At 43.3% G+C, this 15,994-nt stretch overlaps 1 protein-coding gene across 1 annotated transcript; it reads left to right on the top strand.

The window, feature by feature from the left end:
- The first annotated feature begins 3,239 nt into the window (after positions 1 to 3,239).
- nptxra (neuronal pentraxin receptor a) lies at positions 3,240 to 10,628 on the top strand. Its single transcript, XM_026325198.1, has 5 exons — positions 3,240 to 3,965; positions 7,210 to 7,492; positions 7,822 to 8,063; positions 9,125 to 9,304; positions 9,904 to 10,628. Exons 1-5 carry the CDS (start codon positions 3,240 to 3,242, stop codon positions 10,132 to 10,134), a joined length of 1,662 nt encoding a protein of 553 aa, XP_026180983.1. The 3' UTR covers positions 10,135 to 10,628.
- The last annotated feature ends 5,366 nt before the right edge of the window (positions 10,629 to 15,994 follow it).

The following is a 15,994-nucleotide window of genomic DNA, read 5'->3' as shown; positions in this document are numbered from 1 at the left end:
CAGAGCTCAGACTTCTTCCCCCATTGCTGTGCAGATCTCAATGTGTTTCTTCACTGGATGCATGAAGGATATTGAGGTAAGAATAATGTGAATGTGTTCAGTTTGATTTCCTGAATAAGTGAGAGTGAATCCAGACAGAAAGTAAAGAAAAATCTCTGCTTCTTCAGTTGTTTATAGATCTCATCCCCAGCCTCGCACACTAGATGGCACCATAAACCAACTTGGAGACATGACTGGAATTTTAAACAGCTTTCTTACCACTCACACTCACACTCACTCACTCACTCAATCTTGTTCTTGTTCATTTCTTTTGTTTTGTTTTTTCTCCTAATTGCATAATACTAACTTTGACTTGGTGTGTAAGCACAAACACCCACTGTGCATACTAACACCCTCTGAGAACACAAGCTGTATGGACAAGCATGTAAGGATGGTGTAATTTATTTATTATACTGAGTGTAACATGGGGAATAACATCATTGGGGGGGGTGTGTGTTCAGATCTTAAGTAAAACCAGCAATACTACAATGTACAAATATAAAAGTAATAGTATTACATTTGTACTCACATCAGCTTTTAATTAATTACTACTAATTATTAAAGTAAAAAAAAAAATCTCCATGCAGCAAAACATATTCTGTCAGTATTTATATTATCTATGATTTATTATTTGTCATGTGTAACCATGTAGGGAGCATTTTAATGTTTAAATACTGCAGAGGGAATTGTAAATACAGGTAGCAGATAAATCTTAGAATATTCCCCTCTGGGCTGTAGTGGAGCAGACATGTAGTACAATATAGAAAAACTAAGCGAAGTCCACTTTCTGCTGAAAGTAGATGATGGGCCAAATGGATTTAAGCCACATGTGACTGACTTTTATGAAAAAGATCCAGTTTAGAATTTCATCTTCAGGCAACGCTGAAGAAAAAAAAGGGAAGGCACAAAAAATAGTCTTTTACAGCACAACTTCAGTGCTGCAGCAGGATATACAGCCTGATGTGTTTTTGAGAGGAACAGTGTTTGATATTTTAGCCCTGTCCACAGTAAGAAAGCACAAAGATTACAGTGTGTTGGAAGTGCTGGCTATAGGCTGCAGGAGAAAGGCATGAAAAAGCAGCAGAAGGAAAAAAAAAATGAAACACTGAGATTGTCTGAAAACAATAGTGAAAAAAAACTTAGTGTATAAATACCTCTTTGTTTTTCACTGAGCTAAAAATCATTGTACACAGCTCAGTAGCAGTTACTGCAAAAACCCAAAGTCGTTTACTTACAAAGACGTCGATACACAAAGAGTAGCTCTGTTTTTCTGTGGAGCAGCCCCAAGTGTCTGACCAAGTCCCCAGGATAGATTATAGATCAGACCCTGTGGAAAATCTCTACTCGCAAATAAAACATTTCTAGCAAAGATAAATGTTAAAACAGCAGCAGCACAAAGGTCAAACGTGGCTCGGATGATAAGTTGAGCTCAGACTTGTCACACAGCCCCTCACAGAAGCTTTATAGAAATAATACATTAGCATATGTATTGATCATTAATTGGACGGTGGAGTCCAGATTTACATTTTATTCCCTCAGAGCTCTGTGGACTCAAAATGTTGCAGTGTAAACCAAAGAAAACATCATATCGCAGTTGAATCCTCAAATTCATCCATGCACAGGTCCAGTGTTCACACCTTCGTCATCCTAAAATACTGAAATAAAACCCAGTTAAAGCCCTGAGCATCACTACAGTCAGCACTAGGACCATCTGGGTGAAATAACCACAATAAAAACAGTCCTGCTGCAAAGAAATTACCACTGGTGACATTTAATGTATAATCTGAAAACAACGTGTGGAGCTCAGGTGTCGCTGTTTTGTCATGTGTGAGCTGTGATTGTTTGGTATTTATTTTTCCCAGGAGTTTTCAGCTGCTTTACTATTCTGTGTTTTTCCTGTGAAGACTTAGATCTTGAGCTATTTTCTGCCAGAGACATGTTGGATGTCTCAGGCCTCATCCCTCACCCATCTTAAATTAGAGCTTTCGGTGCCTGTGACTTTGAGAAGTCTTAGCTTAAATCCCTCGTTACTTGTTTGAAAATGCACATCACACACTAGTTTTACACACTGGGGAGCTGTAACTCCCTCAGCCTATGAAGATTTTTTCTCACACTTGTGTGTGTGTGTGTGTGTGTGTTATATATATTTTTAATTACATGTGCTTGTGTGCTTTTGCGTGGCACTGAGATTACTACTTTTGAGTGGGAAGCATGGTTTAATGAAACTCACTAATAGCTCTGGGTCTCTATCCTGCTCTGCACCGCGCACACACACACACTCACACACACACACACACACTCTCACACTCACACTCACACTCTCACATGCACACACACATACGTTCACCCCCGACAGGGCCGTCATTCCTTCATCTCTGCTGCTGTAGAGCTGCAGGGAGCCTTGAGGCTGAGTTATGGCCATGGACACGTCACATTAGAGTCTGCCTGTAATGTGATGCTGAGCTAAAAAATTGCGAGGCAAATGGATTTTCTAATGTGACACGGATTGTTATACATGGGGGGAAAGATCCCGTTTAGAGTTTTGTCTAAAGTAAAAGAAAAAAAAAGTGTTTGTGTCCTGCTTACAAAACACCTTCATCTCTGCAACATGGGATATGCAGTTTTAACTTTTATGTCAAAGATCCAGTTCAGACTTTAATCTTCAGGGAAAACTAAAGAAAACAGAAGAGAGAAAAATGAACTTAGGCTGCACACAGCACGACTTCATGTGTTTTTGAAAACAAACGCGTTTGGTATTTTACTGGAAAAGTTGGAGGCTGCAGACAGAAAAGACACAAGGAGCAGAAAGTGAGCAGCAGACTGTGTTTTCATGTCTGACTCCGGCTCTCCCGTCCTGTCCTCTCCCCCTCATTCTGCTCAGCACCGAGGACATGCGCGCTGAACCGGGGGAGGAGGTGTAACACAGACTGACTGCTTCTGATCTGTGATGACTCCATGATCACTCAATTATGGTGCGGGACTCTCATTTTCTAATCGCCTGTTCTTGTGGGAGAGAAAATAACTGCGGAGGGATTTTTCTCCATTTAGTTGCAGGAAAATAATTTGATACTTTTTCTCTGATTTGAAGCTTCTAGTTTGTTACAGATAAAAGAGTGTTGCTTAGATTTATTAGATTTTTCTAATAATAGATCGCTCTCGCCGCCACCCTGAAGTTCATCGTTATCATCTTGGCCGCCGGGATGGTGGCCTTCATCGGAGCGGTTATCTGCATCATCGCGGCCGTCCACACCGGATCCTCCAAGGCTGCCGCGGCGCAACAGCAGCCAGCATCCGACAACCACTCGCTGTATCCGGATGCGGCGGCGCAGACCCCCGCTGCCGGCGGTTCCGTGGCCCGGGTCGGATCTTTGGGCGCTCTCCATGGTTCTGAAACGCCCCATTCAGAAGCCCCTACTTTCAACATCGGGCTCGGCGGGCTGGACGGGGTCACTGGACTCACCGGACATGACCCGACGGTCAGTCGACTGATCTGCACGCCGATCCCCGCCGGAGAGTGCAACCCGAAAAACTTTCAGCAACAAGCGGATGACCCGTCGCTGTACGCGGGCGAAGACTGGGGCTACCTCCGCACCACCGCGGAGGAGCTCCGGCAGACCGTTCTGCAGCAGAGGGACCAAATACTAACCGACCAGCGGACCATCCGAGAGCTGACGGGGAAACTATCCGAGTGTGAGAAGGGGCTGGACGGCAGAAGCAGCAGCAGCAGCAGCAGCGCGGACAGGCGCGGGACCGCTGCGGGGCTGTGGGGGGGCAAAGACGCAGTGGACGAGACGCATATGGAGCGGATTATGGTGCGGGACGGCCCGGGGTCTGAGCCCGACGGTGTCCACTTTCTCACTGTCAGGGCCGTGGATGAACTGGAGCAGGCTATCACTCAGCTCAAAGACCGCATAGAGAAACTGGAGGTAGGTAGAGTGTGAAGAAAATCACCAGCCCCCCCATACATGCCCCTCTGCATGCAGGTAAAACACTTGACTAAGGCATAAGTGGCCCCAAGGAGCAGCCTTTGGTTCCACATGATGGGATTTTCAAGCCATAAAGAAGCAGCTTCCTGTGGCGTAATAACTAAGTTCTATATTTCCAACTCTAGCTCCACTTTGATCATCGGGGTTGACATGTCTGGCTGTATTTGTGTTTTCTCCACTCACTGAAGCCTCTTTTACCATTTACCATCACATATGATATCACATACCAGTGCTTTTTAATGTTTCATGAGAACAAATGAGTTCTCCCAAAGGTTGTGCTGCTGAGATTGACACCCAGACTCTGTTTGTTTATTTTTATAAACAATAACATCATTTGAATCAGAGTGTGGATTATCACCATAGTCAGGTCATGTGATTTAATTTCAAATGATGTTAATTGACGTCAACATTAAGCTATTTTGCATAATCACAACTTGTCATCTGTTGAAGCCTTTAGTAATGCATGGATTGATTGTTGTAATGTTTCATGAGAAGGAAACAGATTGAAATGTAAAACTAAGAGAAAGATGGATGAACGGCAGGGAAACGGAGGGGGAGGAGAGATGAGGATAAAGATAATGGGGGAGGAGAAAAGTGGGTAGCAACAGCAGGAGGAGGAGGAGGAGGTGGAGGAGACAATATAGCCGAGCACCATAATACTTCTTCTTTTCTGACCAGAATCCAGTGATGTATAACCTAATTTCTGGCTAAAGAAATATCATACATAATTTATGAGTCGCCTGTATTTGTTGAAAGCCCACACTAAAGGTGGTTCTATGCAGAACCGTGCTCTTCACTCAGTGGTGGATTATGTGGGACATGTATGTACGGGTCATTCTCTCTGTGAGTAATGCACAAGCATGTAATCTCCATGCATACGCTGTTCAGGCATCTTCTTCCCTCTGATAGAATAAAAAGGGAATAATTTCAGTCTCAGGGGAAAGTAGCCAGTGTGTTTTTCTTTTCCCCCTTCCACTCTGTTTTACCATCCAAGTCACGTTTCTGTGAACAGTAGGTACTTGGCCTACTTCAGTAGCGCAGCGTGGCATTTACATCAGATCCTGTGTTCTGGTGGTTATAAGAGCACTCATCTGGGAGCAGTAGTCAGGCCAAATATCTGTGTTAAATTCCTCCCTCCCTGAGCTTTTTCTTGCCTGTGGTCTGCTCAGGTTGTTTTGCTGAACATGCATTTATGCAAACACTCCACTGTTGCCCAATACCAGTCACCAACCTCACTTCTCATGGCAGAAACTACATTTCCAGCAGCGTCGCTCATTAACATTCAGTCACAGACGGCCTTCGCCGTATTCGCTGCCTGTTGTCTGCTGTTTCACAAGTAGCAGCAACATCTGACAGATCTGATGCAAACTTCAATTTCACAGCAGTTGCTGTGTTGGAGAAATGTTGATAGTTTTGTGTTTGACAGCTTCACATGTGTATATGCCTTCCTCCGAGTCTGACCCCAGGCTCACTACCAGAACTGTCAGAAATATTTCAGAGTAGTTCACCTGACAGCCTCAGATATGAGCCCCGCTATTAACATACACTTGATCTAAGCAGATGCATTAATGTGCAGTCAAGAAAGGTTGAGTTTGTCTTCAAAGTAACTGGTATCAAAATACAACAAACACCAAACCACTTGTGTTTGTGCTAAAAAGGCGCTTGTAGCGGTACAGTGATAAATTAAAAAAAAAGCATCAACTGAGGATTATGTAGGAAATTCCATCCAACTTGTATTGATCCTGGGAGAAAAATTAACATCTGAGCTCTTTGTCTTTCATATTTCACGTAGTAGTTACCACTGTAGCAAGACATTTCCACTGGGTTTTTTTTTTTTTCCTACCTGCAAGGCTGGTGCACACTATGTATTGTGTATGTATGTGTTGTATGTGAATGCATTTTCTGTAATAATCCCTTGGTGGTGTAGTCATTCCTCCTGCAGCCTGCAAAGCAATATGCCTGGTGGATGTACTGGACCGCAGGTTGTAGAAATCTTGCAGAGTCTGTGTTTCCCACCTTCCTTCCCTTGTGGTTTGGGTGTTTTTTCGGTAAGGCGTTATGCTGCAGAGCCTGGCAAATTGTTGTTGACTAAAATAGTTCATTCCTTTTGGCAGTGTTTTGGACCTTCAATTTGTTGGGTTACACTTAATTTTTAAAAATAATCCCTGTGGATGTTAGATGGCTCAGTTAAATGAGATCTCTTCCAACCCAAAGCTTCATGTGTTTAACACCTAGTCGTTTTTGTTATTTTCCCTGTGAAACTCTGTGTCACAAGAACTTTAAAATAGCTCTAATCAGTATTTTTATTTGGAACAATGTCTCAGATGACGGCGTGAACACGGTGGCTAATGAGCCTGCAGAGAATTAGCACCTGAATCTGAAGCTCCCCTCAGCTTTCTGGAGCTTTGTACTGAGCTTCAGCTTATTGTTTAGTTGTTTAGACCAGAACTTCACTGTTTTGGTTCAATCTCAGCACTCTCACTGTGCTGACTTCCTGTGGTGGTCTTTGTCACAGTGGAGCTGATGACGTCTCTTACTGAAAGTGCTCTGCTGTTTTGGCAAATACAGAGCCAGATACTCTTCTTAGGAGTTGAGACCAAAAACAGAGTTAAAAAGATCTAAGACTCACCAGAATCAGGATTTCAAATGAATGCTAACATTGGCTTGGGACCGACACTAAGAACTCAATGGCTGAGGTTCATGGCCCCTAGTCTTCCAGGGTGGTCTCCCATACAAGTACTAACCAGGCCCAGCCCTGCTTAGCATTCAAGATCGGACAGGATCGGGTCTGAAGCTCACTGATTAACAAGTTATGTCTAATTTGTGTGGTCTGTAAAAAACAGAGGAAGAAACTGGAATTTGTGGATTTATGGTACATTTTGTTTGAGACTAGCTAAGCGCCGACACTGTGTCTGTGGCCTGCAGGGAACTAATTTCCTCCTCCTGGAGGAAAATGCCAAAATGGTGAACTTTTACTTTTAAGTAAAAACATTAAATTACACAGTGAAGCATAATGTAATGTTTCAAAGAAATCTGTTATTATTAGGGTGAGGGTGGTCATGGAACTGACATGTTTTCATGGAGTAGAAAAAGCAGTGTTACATAAATTGTAGATGCAAAGTGGAGTAATTTCTTTAGACTGTAAAATTCACCCTCTGTTTCCACCCGTGTCCCTCCTCTGCAGTCAGACATCGGCCCGTTTCCTCACAACCAGACGGACAGCAGCACCTCAGGACCTCCAGAGGAAAGCAGGATGTCTGGTGCCCCAGAATGGTTGGCCGGTCCCGGACACAAAGCTGGTGCTGACAGGCCCGGAAGGACGGATGAATTGGAGGGGGAGCTGGAGAAGAAGGTGGAGCTGCTAGAGAATGAAAGAAAAGCCCTGAGGCTGGAAACGGAGAAACACAGGCAGGAGATTGACCTGGGCATCAATAAACTACACCGCCGTATCTCGGGACTGGAGGAAGGTGTGGTATTTAGAGAAACTTGTCTGAAGAGGTTAATGATGAGAAATACTCTGACATAAAAATGATTTCAATGCTTTCATTTTCCCCCTTAACCAAATGAAGCCATGGGCTTTATTAGAGTTTTCTTTATGATGAATTAATTATGGTTAACATGTAAAAAAGATGTGAAAGACTCTTAAATCCAGGCCCTACTTTAAAAAACTGATCAGATGTTTAAAATCAGATGTGATAAAATGCAGATACACTAGATGAGAGAAACAGGAAATCTTTAAACATAATTGGTTTTTCTTTGCATTGTCTCTTCTCTTGCTTTTGGTCTCCTTCCTCAGACATCTCTGGACATTCTTTTCCAGAGGGCTACAGACTGTCCTTCCCAACACGGACTAACTACATGTACGCTGTTGTGACACACTCCATCCCAAAGCTGCGAGCCTTCACCCTGTGCTTGTGGCTGCGTGCTGCAGAGGGAGGCATCGGGACGCCACTGTCCTACGCTGTTCCCGAGCAGCCGAACGAGCTGGTGCTGCTGCAAGGCCTTCATACCCCTGCTGAGCTGCTCATCAATGACAAGGTACCTGCTCAGTCTGTGTTTTAGCTGCAGAGATGGAGAGACCACCTACTCTATAGCATCCTCACCTGTGCACTGAAAAGTACACCATGGGTTATATTTCAAAATGTTGGTGGATCAAATTAAGTATTTTTCTCTGTATTTTACTTTAAGAGAGATAAATATGTGCTTGCAGTGTGCTACTTGAAAAGATGACATTCTGACATGTGTTTTAAATGTGGAGTTCCTCTGTTCTTTCATCACGTATTTTAATGTGCAGTTGGTTTAATGAGTGGCAATGTGCTGGGTCAGGAATGTGAGATTTATTAATCAGATGCAATCATGCAGCAGCATAAACATTTGAGTTAGGAACTTGTAGCACAGAATTTATTTCAGTGTATTTTTTATAGAAAAAAAAACTGGAGGATAAGACGAAGATGCACAACTGCAGAGTTGGGTTTCTAATTTTCCTATAAGGCACAATGACTCCCAAGAGTCTGCAGCGTCAGGCTGGGCCAGATGCAGTATGTTATGGCAGAGTTGAAGGCAACCAGTGTACATAAATGTGTTTTTGGTAAATTATCACCACAGGATCAAACTGGAGGAGTTTCCCTACAGCTTTCTACAAGATCTTTAATTTTTAGCACTTATCATGTGTGTAAAAACATTATAGCCCTGACTAGAATTTTAAATGTCTGTTATAAAAGGAAAGTGCACTGTATTAGCATACAAATAAGTTGAACACATCAAACAAAATGGCCAATTTAGCAGACAAGCTGAATAACCTCATTCCTCTGTTTAAATGACAAACTAAGGCAGCACTGACAGGTGGGTGCTGTAGTGCAGTGGCTTTCAATGAAGACATTATGGTAATAGACACCTGGGGGAAGAGTTATGTGTCCCTAAAGGGAGCAGAATGTCTTTGAGACTGGGGAAATACTGTAGAACAGTCAACTCAGGAAAAAAAAGTGTGAGATATATGGCTGCACCACTATCATGCAGATCCCATGTGGTACCTTAAAATGTCTGAGAAGAATTCAAACCTCTACTCAGTCTGACCTGCCCTCCTGCTCGCCCTTTCCTAGGTGGCGCAGTTGCCTCTGAACCTCTCCAGAGGCAGCTGGCAGCACATCTGTGTGAGCTGGAGCCAGAAGGGAGGGGCCTGGCAGGCCTACCAGGGGGGAAAGCTGCGGGGCGAGGGCCACGCACTGGCAGCCGGACATCACATCAGACCTGGAGGAGTGCTCGTGCTGGGGCAGGAGCAGGTGAGCGCATGGATGAGCGGGCGAAAGACAGAACGAAAGGATTCATTTTAAATGGTTATTGGAAGTTTACTCCAGAAGAAATTTAATCTGGTGCGCCCATTAGACGACTGCTGACTACAGCACTGTAAGCAAATAATACTTTACCAACTGCAAATGTGGCTATATTCAGTTACTGGCTTCTCCAGGAGCTAGAAAATATATAGCAAATAAAACCAGTGAATAAAATCACCTTGAGAGCCCCTGTGGACATACACAGTAAATCTACAAAATCAGTTTAGCTTAGAGCACAGTAGTGTTGAGGTGGGTGTGTATGCATACATCTACCCACAGGAAACAAATGGTCTTAATAGTAGCAGCCTACGGGGCCCTCGTCCAGAAGCCAAGAGAACACAACCCCTATTGCTGTCTGCCACTTTTTATCGCATTTCCTTCGTCTTCCCAAAAGCATGTGCACAGTTTTTCCCAACAGAACAAAACACCCTCAGCTGAACCTGTGTGTGTAAGTTAAAAGTGTTTTGAGTTATCCCTCTTCAATCCGTGCTCCCTCTTAAAGCTTCCTTTCTGTTTTTTTAATCTAACAGCACTTTGCTTTGTCTCAGGATTCCCTAGGTGGGGGCTTTGATTCATCCCAGGCTCTGGTTGGAGAGTTGTCCCAGGTGGGACTCTGGGACAGGGTCCTGTCCTCCAACCAGGTGGCCAGCTTGGCTCGCTGCGGCAGAGTAATCCAGGGCAGTGTGGCCCCGTGGACTGAGAATGGAGTTGAGGTTTACGGTGGAGCCACCAAAGACCCGGGGGAGCCGTGTAGCAAACACAGCAGGAGCTCTCAGTGACTGCGGTCAACAGCTTTGAGGACAGTGAAAGAGAGAGAATGGCAGTGGGGGATGAGGGGGAAGTTGTAGCCGTTTCAAGAAGGTAGGTTTCCATCTGCTCAGTCCTGACGCTGCTCCAAGACGTTCAGCCAACTCTGTGTGGCACGGATTAAAAAGAACCAGCCAATTAAGGTAAACATCTAACGTAAATGTTAATATGAGTCTTCTAGCAACAACTAAACATGCAAGCAAATCTGTTAACACTGGCTAATACAACAATAATAATACAGCAATTTGAGAAACATACTTAATGACTTTCTTTGCAAGAATCAGATTAAAAAAAAAAAATAGGACTATCATGGCCATCACGTCCAAAACAGGTATTGTACCAAATGTGTCTACCAGCACCTCTAAAGCTCATGAGTTTACATGTAGCGGCAGCAACGATATGTGACTTCAGTTACTGAACTTTCAAAGTGATGGCAGACTAAATTTGCTACCTTTCACTTCCTGTTTCTGGCATTTATGCTAATGTAAGTGAGCCAGTAGCTGGTGGTAGCATCGTGCTCGCTGTATTAAAGCAAATACACCTGTTTTCCTAAATACTGTTGTGACTAATTCAGTGAGTGTTTATGGCTGTTGAGGCCTGAGAGCTGTTGACCTGCTCTGTGCCTGCCAGAGGTGGTGTGAAGCCAGTTGAAATCCCTCCATCTGTGCACAAGGGTTAGGGAGGAGTTAATTAAGGGCTGTGACAGCTTTAGAGTCGGGAGTCAAGGTAGGCTGGCGATAAATGACAGCAGAGGGAATATTAAGTGGTCGACAGCAGCATGGAGTCGACGATGATGGAGACAGTGAACATGGAGGGTGGGGAAAAAGAGACGGATCAGGCAGTTTTGTGATGCTACATTGTTTTCACCTCTGCATGTTTTTCCACCACACGTTTCACAAAAAGAGGACAGTGCCTCCTGCGTCCATGCTCAGTGGCTGGTTTTGTGTTTCTGTGGAGGCCTGTGGGCCTCTTTGTTCTCAGAACAAATCTAAAACAAGAAATCTTAACTCCCGAAGGAAATTACAGCCACTAGCAAAATCATTTTTTTCTTCTTGGATGCCTCTACACATTTGTTTGACAGCAGTTTGCCCCGTTTATGCCTCTGTGGGCAAATTTTAGAAAAAAACAAGGTCAAGTGTGAGGTCTAATCAAGGAAACGTTTGACTTTCCCTTCTAGTGCACAGTTTAATTCATGGTCTTCAAAGACAGAGAACATGATTTCTCATAATGCACTCATGGCAATTTGAACATTCTGAGACACTGACTGTTTACTCTTTGCAGATTTATTCATGCAACCACTCAGTAATGTGGTTTGATAAATTAACAACCTGCAACCTCCAGCTCTTCCAACCTTCCTACATTCCATGCATGAGTTGTACTGTGTTTGTAATATGCCACGGTGCATCCAGTATGTTTCTGAAAGTCCATCCGTGATCGTGATATCGTCGTGATATCCTCAACTGCTGTATGAGACAAGATGTTAAATAGAGATTGTTCAAGTCATTTTAAGATTTTAAATTTAAAACACTGGCTCTCCCTAGCATCGGAGTAATCCTGTAGTGGAAAGTGCCTGTCGGGGTTTTCGCACCCATGTAAACAGATGATCAAATGTGTTTTCCTGATGAAAAATTCACACTGCGAGATATTTTGAACTAATTAAGCATCAGTGTTTGTGAATTCCCTGGTGGTTTTCTTTCTGTAAGATTTAAAAGAACGAATAAAACATTTGAAAACACTGACACACGATTTGAAACTTCTGTGCAGTGCCACCAAAACGATGCTAAATCAGGTCAAGCCCATCTTGCTGTGCCTAATAGTGTCTTTGATGATGCTTCTCAGTCTGCAGTGTTATTATTAATATTATGCCTGATGTCTTTTCAGCTCATGTCAGAGCTTTCTGGGGCTTTCGGTAGTGGTGTGGCATTAATTATACTCATTGGTACTGGAACTGAAATCTAAGCTTTTGAACTTTATCTGCCGTGTTTGTCTTTTCTTAAATGAGAAGTTTTTTCTTCACTGTATGCATTGGTATCTGTCTATTATTATGTTGTTTGTATAAATACAGTATGTCCATGTATTGTATGGTGTTGCATTGTTCTGCATATATGCTGTGTAAAAACCTCAAATGTTTATTAAAATCCTAATTTCCAGGTGTGAAGAATGTGACTCTCTCATAGCATCTTTGGAAAATCTGCGATGAATGAATTAATCGGTCACAGGCTGTTGAAAACGCTGTTTTATTCAAGGACAGACACAAATGCACACAAACATTTGTGATTGAAGAGCAGCCGTAAACGTGCTGTGAGAGCAAACCTACCATGGGAGAGATCCAGACTCCACATGAAAAACACTTATTTATTCATTGACAGAGGAAAAAAATAGAAGTTCAAGGATGAAAACACGGAGCCTTCTCTGTCAGGTGCAGGAAGTGCTTTTCTGAGTTGGGAGTAAATTAAGGATTTGGGAGACCTGGTGAGTGTGTTGGGACTGAGCTACTCATCTACAGTGGGTACGGAAAGTATTCAGACCCCTTTAAATTTTTCACTCTTTGTGTCATTGCAGCCATTTGCCAAAATCAAAAAAGTTCATTTTATTTCTCATTAATGTACACTCAGCACCCCATCTTGACAGAAAAAAACAGAAATGTAGAAATTTTTGCAAATTTATTAAAAAAGAAAAACTGAAATATCACATGGTCATAAGTATTCAGACCCTGTGCTCAGTATTGAGTAGAAGCACCCTTTTGAGCTAGTACAGCCATGAGTCTTCTTGGGAATGATGCAACAAGTTTTTCACACCTGGATTTGGGGATCCTCTGCCATTCTTCCTTGCAGATCCTCTCCAGTTCTGTCCGGTTGGATGGTGAACGTTGGTGGACAGCCATTTTCAGGTCTCTCCAGAGATGCTCAATTGGGTTTAGGTCAGGGCTCTGGCTGGGCCAGTCAAGAACGGTCACAGAGTTGTTCCGAAGCCACTCCTTTGTTATTTTAGCTGTGTGCTTAGGGTCATTGTCCTGTTGAAAGGTGAACCTTTGGCCCAGTCTGAGGTCCTGAGCACTCTGGAAGAGGTTTTCTTCCAGGATATCTCTGTACTTGGCCACATTCATCTTTCCTTCAATTGCAACCAGTCGTCCTGTCCCTGCAGCTGAAAAACCCCCCCACAACATGATGCTCCCACCACCATGTTTCACTGTAGGGATTGTATTGGGCAGGTGATGAGCAGTGCCTGGTTTTCTCCACACATACCGCTTACAATTAACGCCAAAAAGTTCAATCTTGGTCTCATCAGACCAGAGAATCTTATTTCTCATAGTCTGGGAGTCCTTCATGTGTTTTTTGGCAAACTCTATGTGGGCTTTCATGTGTCTTGCACTGAGGAGAGGCTTCCGTCGGGCCACTCTGCCATAAAGCCCCGACTGGTGGAGGGCTGCAGTTATAGTTGACTTTGTGGAACTTTCTCCCATCTCCCTACTGCATCTCTGGAGCTCAGCCACAGTGATCTTTGGGTTCTTCTTTACCTCTCTCACCAAGGCTCTTCTCCCACGATTGCTCAGTTTGGCTGGACGGCCAGGTCTAGGAAGAGTTCTGGTCGTCCCAGACTTTTCCATTTGAGGATTATGGAGGCCACTGTGCTCTTAGGAACCTTGAGTGCTGCAGAAATTCTTTTGTAACCTTGGCCAGATCTGTGCCTTGCCACAGTTCTGTCTCTGAGCTCCTTGGGCAGTTCCTTCGACCTCATGATTCTCATTTGCTCTGACATGCACTGTGAGCTGTAAGGTCTTATATAGACAGGTGTGTGCCTTTCCTAATCAAGTCCAATCAGTTTAATTAAACACAGCTGGACTCCAATGAAGGAGCAGAACCATCTCAAGGAGGATCAGAAGAAATGGACAGCATGTGAGTTAAATATGAGTGTCACTGCAAAGGGTCTGAATACTTATGACCATGTGATATTTCAGTTTTTCTTTTTTAATAAATTTGCAAAAATTTCTACATTTCTGTTTTTTTCTGTCAAGATGGGGTGCTGAGTGTACATTAATGAGAAATAAAATGAACTTTTTTGATTTTGGCAAATGGCTGCAATGACACAAAGAGTGAAAAATTTAAAGGGGTCTGAATACTTTCCGTACCCACTGTATTTGTGTAGAGACATACGGGGCTCAGGTGCTCACATTCAATGGAAAGATGATGTAAAGTGCACACTGTAAACACATGACGCACAGTCAATAGAATAGACATCCTGCACATCTGTACAGTCAAAGTGCAGGCTGTCAGCATTATGTGTTTTTAGTGTGTTCATATACACGTTGGTCCTTTCCTCTTATTATGTGTTTAAGGAAATACATTTTGTTAAATAGGCCTTTTCCCAGTGGTCGAAAGTCATCAAGTTCAGTATTTGAGTTTTAAGGTATTTGTACTTTACTTTAAGGTATTTGTACTTTCCATGTTGTGCTACTTCATCCTTGGAGTTCAAAACCTTGGACTTTTTCCTGCTCTACATTTATCTGATAACTTTAGTTCCTTTTCAGAATCAGATGGATCCAATAAAATACAGTCTGATCATCAAACGTTATTGATCCCTGGGGGGAAATTCCCAAGATACCCAGCAGTATGCAAAGTACTTCAAATTAGAAATATATCAGGTAGTTAACGTCAGCAGTATGGAAAGTACGGCTGCTGACATTTAGCGTAGCATAGGGACAACTAGCCTGGCTCTGTGATAACTTACACAGCTAACTGCTCGTATACCTACAGTATTATTGTTACTGGACTCTCAGCATTGAAGGGGTTAACTTCTACAAAATGTTGTAATATTCCTTTAGAGTTAAAATTCCACTTAATGTCTGACGTATATTTGCACTTGTCCAAAAGTTGTCTTACCCTATCTATATGTGTCAGGACATAATCTTCTTGCCTTCACTTTGTGTTTTAAAATAGACACATTACATTCTCACCCCTCCATCCATTCTCCCACCTCTCAGTCGTCCTCCATTCTCACCCTCCTCTCATCTTCTCACTCCTCCTCCCACTGGCGGTTCTTTTTCGCACCCGGCATCCTCCTCCGCTCATTGTCGACTGTCACTTGCTCTTTGCTCATTCCCCTCACTCATCATGTCTCATTTCTCCAGCATTTCTTCAGCCAAGACAACAACAAAGTCTCACTCACAGCACAAGGCTCTGACTTTTCAAGGCTGCTATCACAAATCTGTCACTGTTATAGATCTGCTGGGGAATTCTGGGCAGCAAACTGAATTGAGCAGACATGCAGGAGATTTGTAAAAACAAATACCTCAGAGTAGTAATCTATAAACAAATCCTTTATTTGTGCTTCTCCCCCTCACGGCAGTGATGCAACATCATTTCTTGGAAGCTTGATTTTCTCCTGGGCCCTTCTACTCCTGTTTGTGATGATTTGACAAGTCGTCAAGCAGCAAATATTGTACCAGTAGCAGCATATCTGTAATCCCTAATTACTATGAGTCATTCTGTTCAACTATTCGAGTGGGCAGAGCACGACTGAGTGCACTTTGTTCCTGCAGCCCTCAGTTTTAGTAATCAGCTTCAGTTCACTGGCCGGCGCCACACGGCTTATGGATGCAGCTCCTGTCGGGCTTGTTATTGAAAGTCTCATGGTTGGACAGTTTCTGGCTGTAAAATACTGCACACGTATACTTGAACCATGTTAGATGTAGAAGCTTAGAGATCGTTTTTGTTTTTGCTGTGTCTCACACCAGCTGTAGTACAGTGCTGTTGCTTTAACCGAATTGCTTGACACAGCGCGTTTCTAGCTGGCAGTCTGTGGGGTGTTAATTTCTATCTCCACGCTCGACGT

This window comes from Mastacembelus armatus, chromosome 8 (genome assembly GCF_900324485.2).
Source record: "Mastacembelus armatus chromosome 8, fMasArm1.2, whole genome shotgun sequence".
Taxonomy (NCBI): domain Eukaryota; kingdom Metazoa; phylum Chordata; class Actinopteri; order Synbranchiformes; family Mastacembelidae; genus Mastacembelus; species Mastacembelus armatus.
This window is presented reverse-complemented; position numbering and strand designations above follow the sequence as displayed.

Bases quoted from the DNA above. Each gene is read 5' to 3' on its own strand.
- nptxra (XM_026325198.1), top strand. From the start codon at position 3,240: ATGGTGGCCTTCATCGGAGCGGTTATCTGCATCATCGCGGCCGTCCAC. The intron at 7,493-7,821 runs GTGTGGTATTTA...CTCCTTCCTCAG, and splicing joins TATCTCGGGACTGGAGGAAG to ACATCTCTGGACATTCTTTT. The intron at 9,305-9,903 runs GTGAGCGCATGG...GCTTTGTCTCAG, and splicing joins TCGTGCTGGGGCAGGAGCAG to GATTCCCTAGGTGGGGGCTT.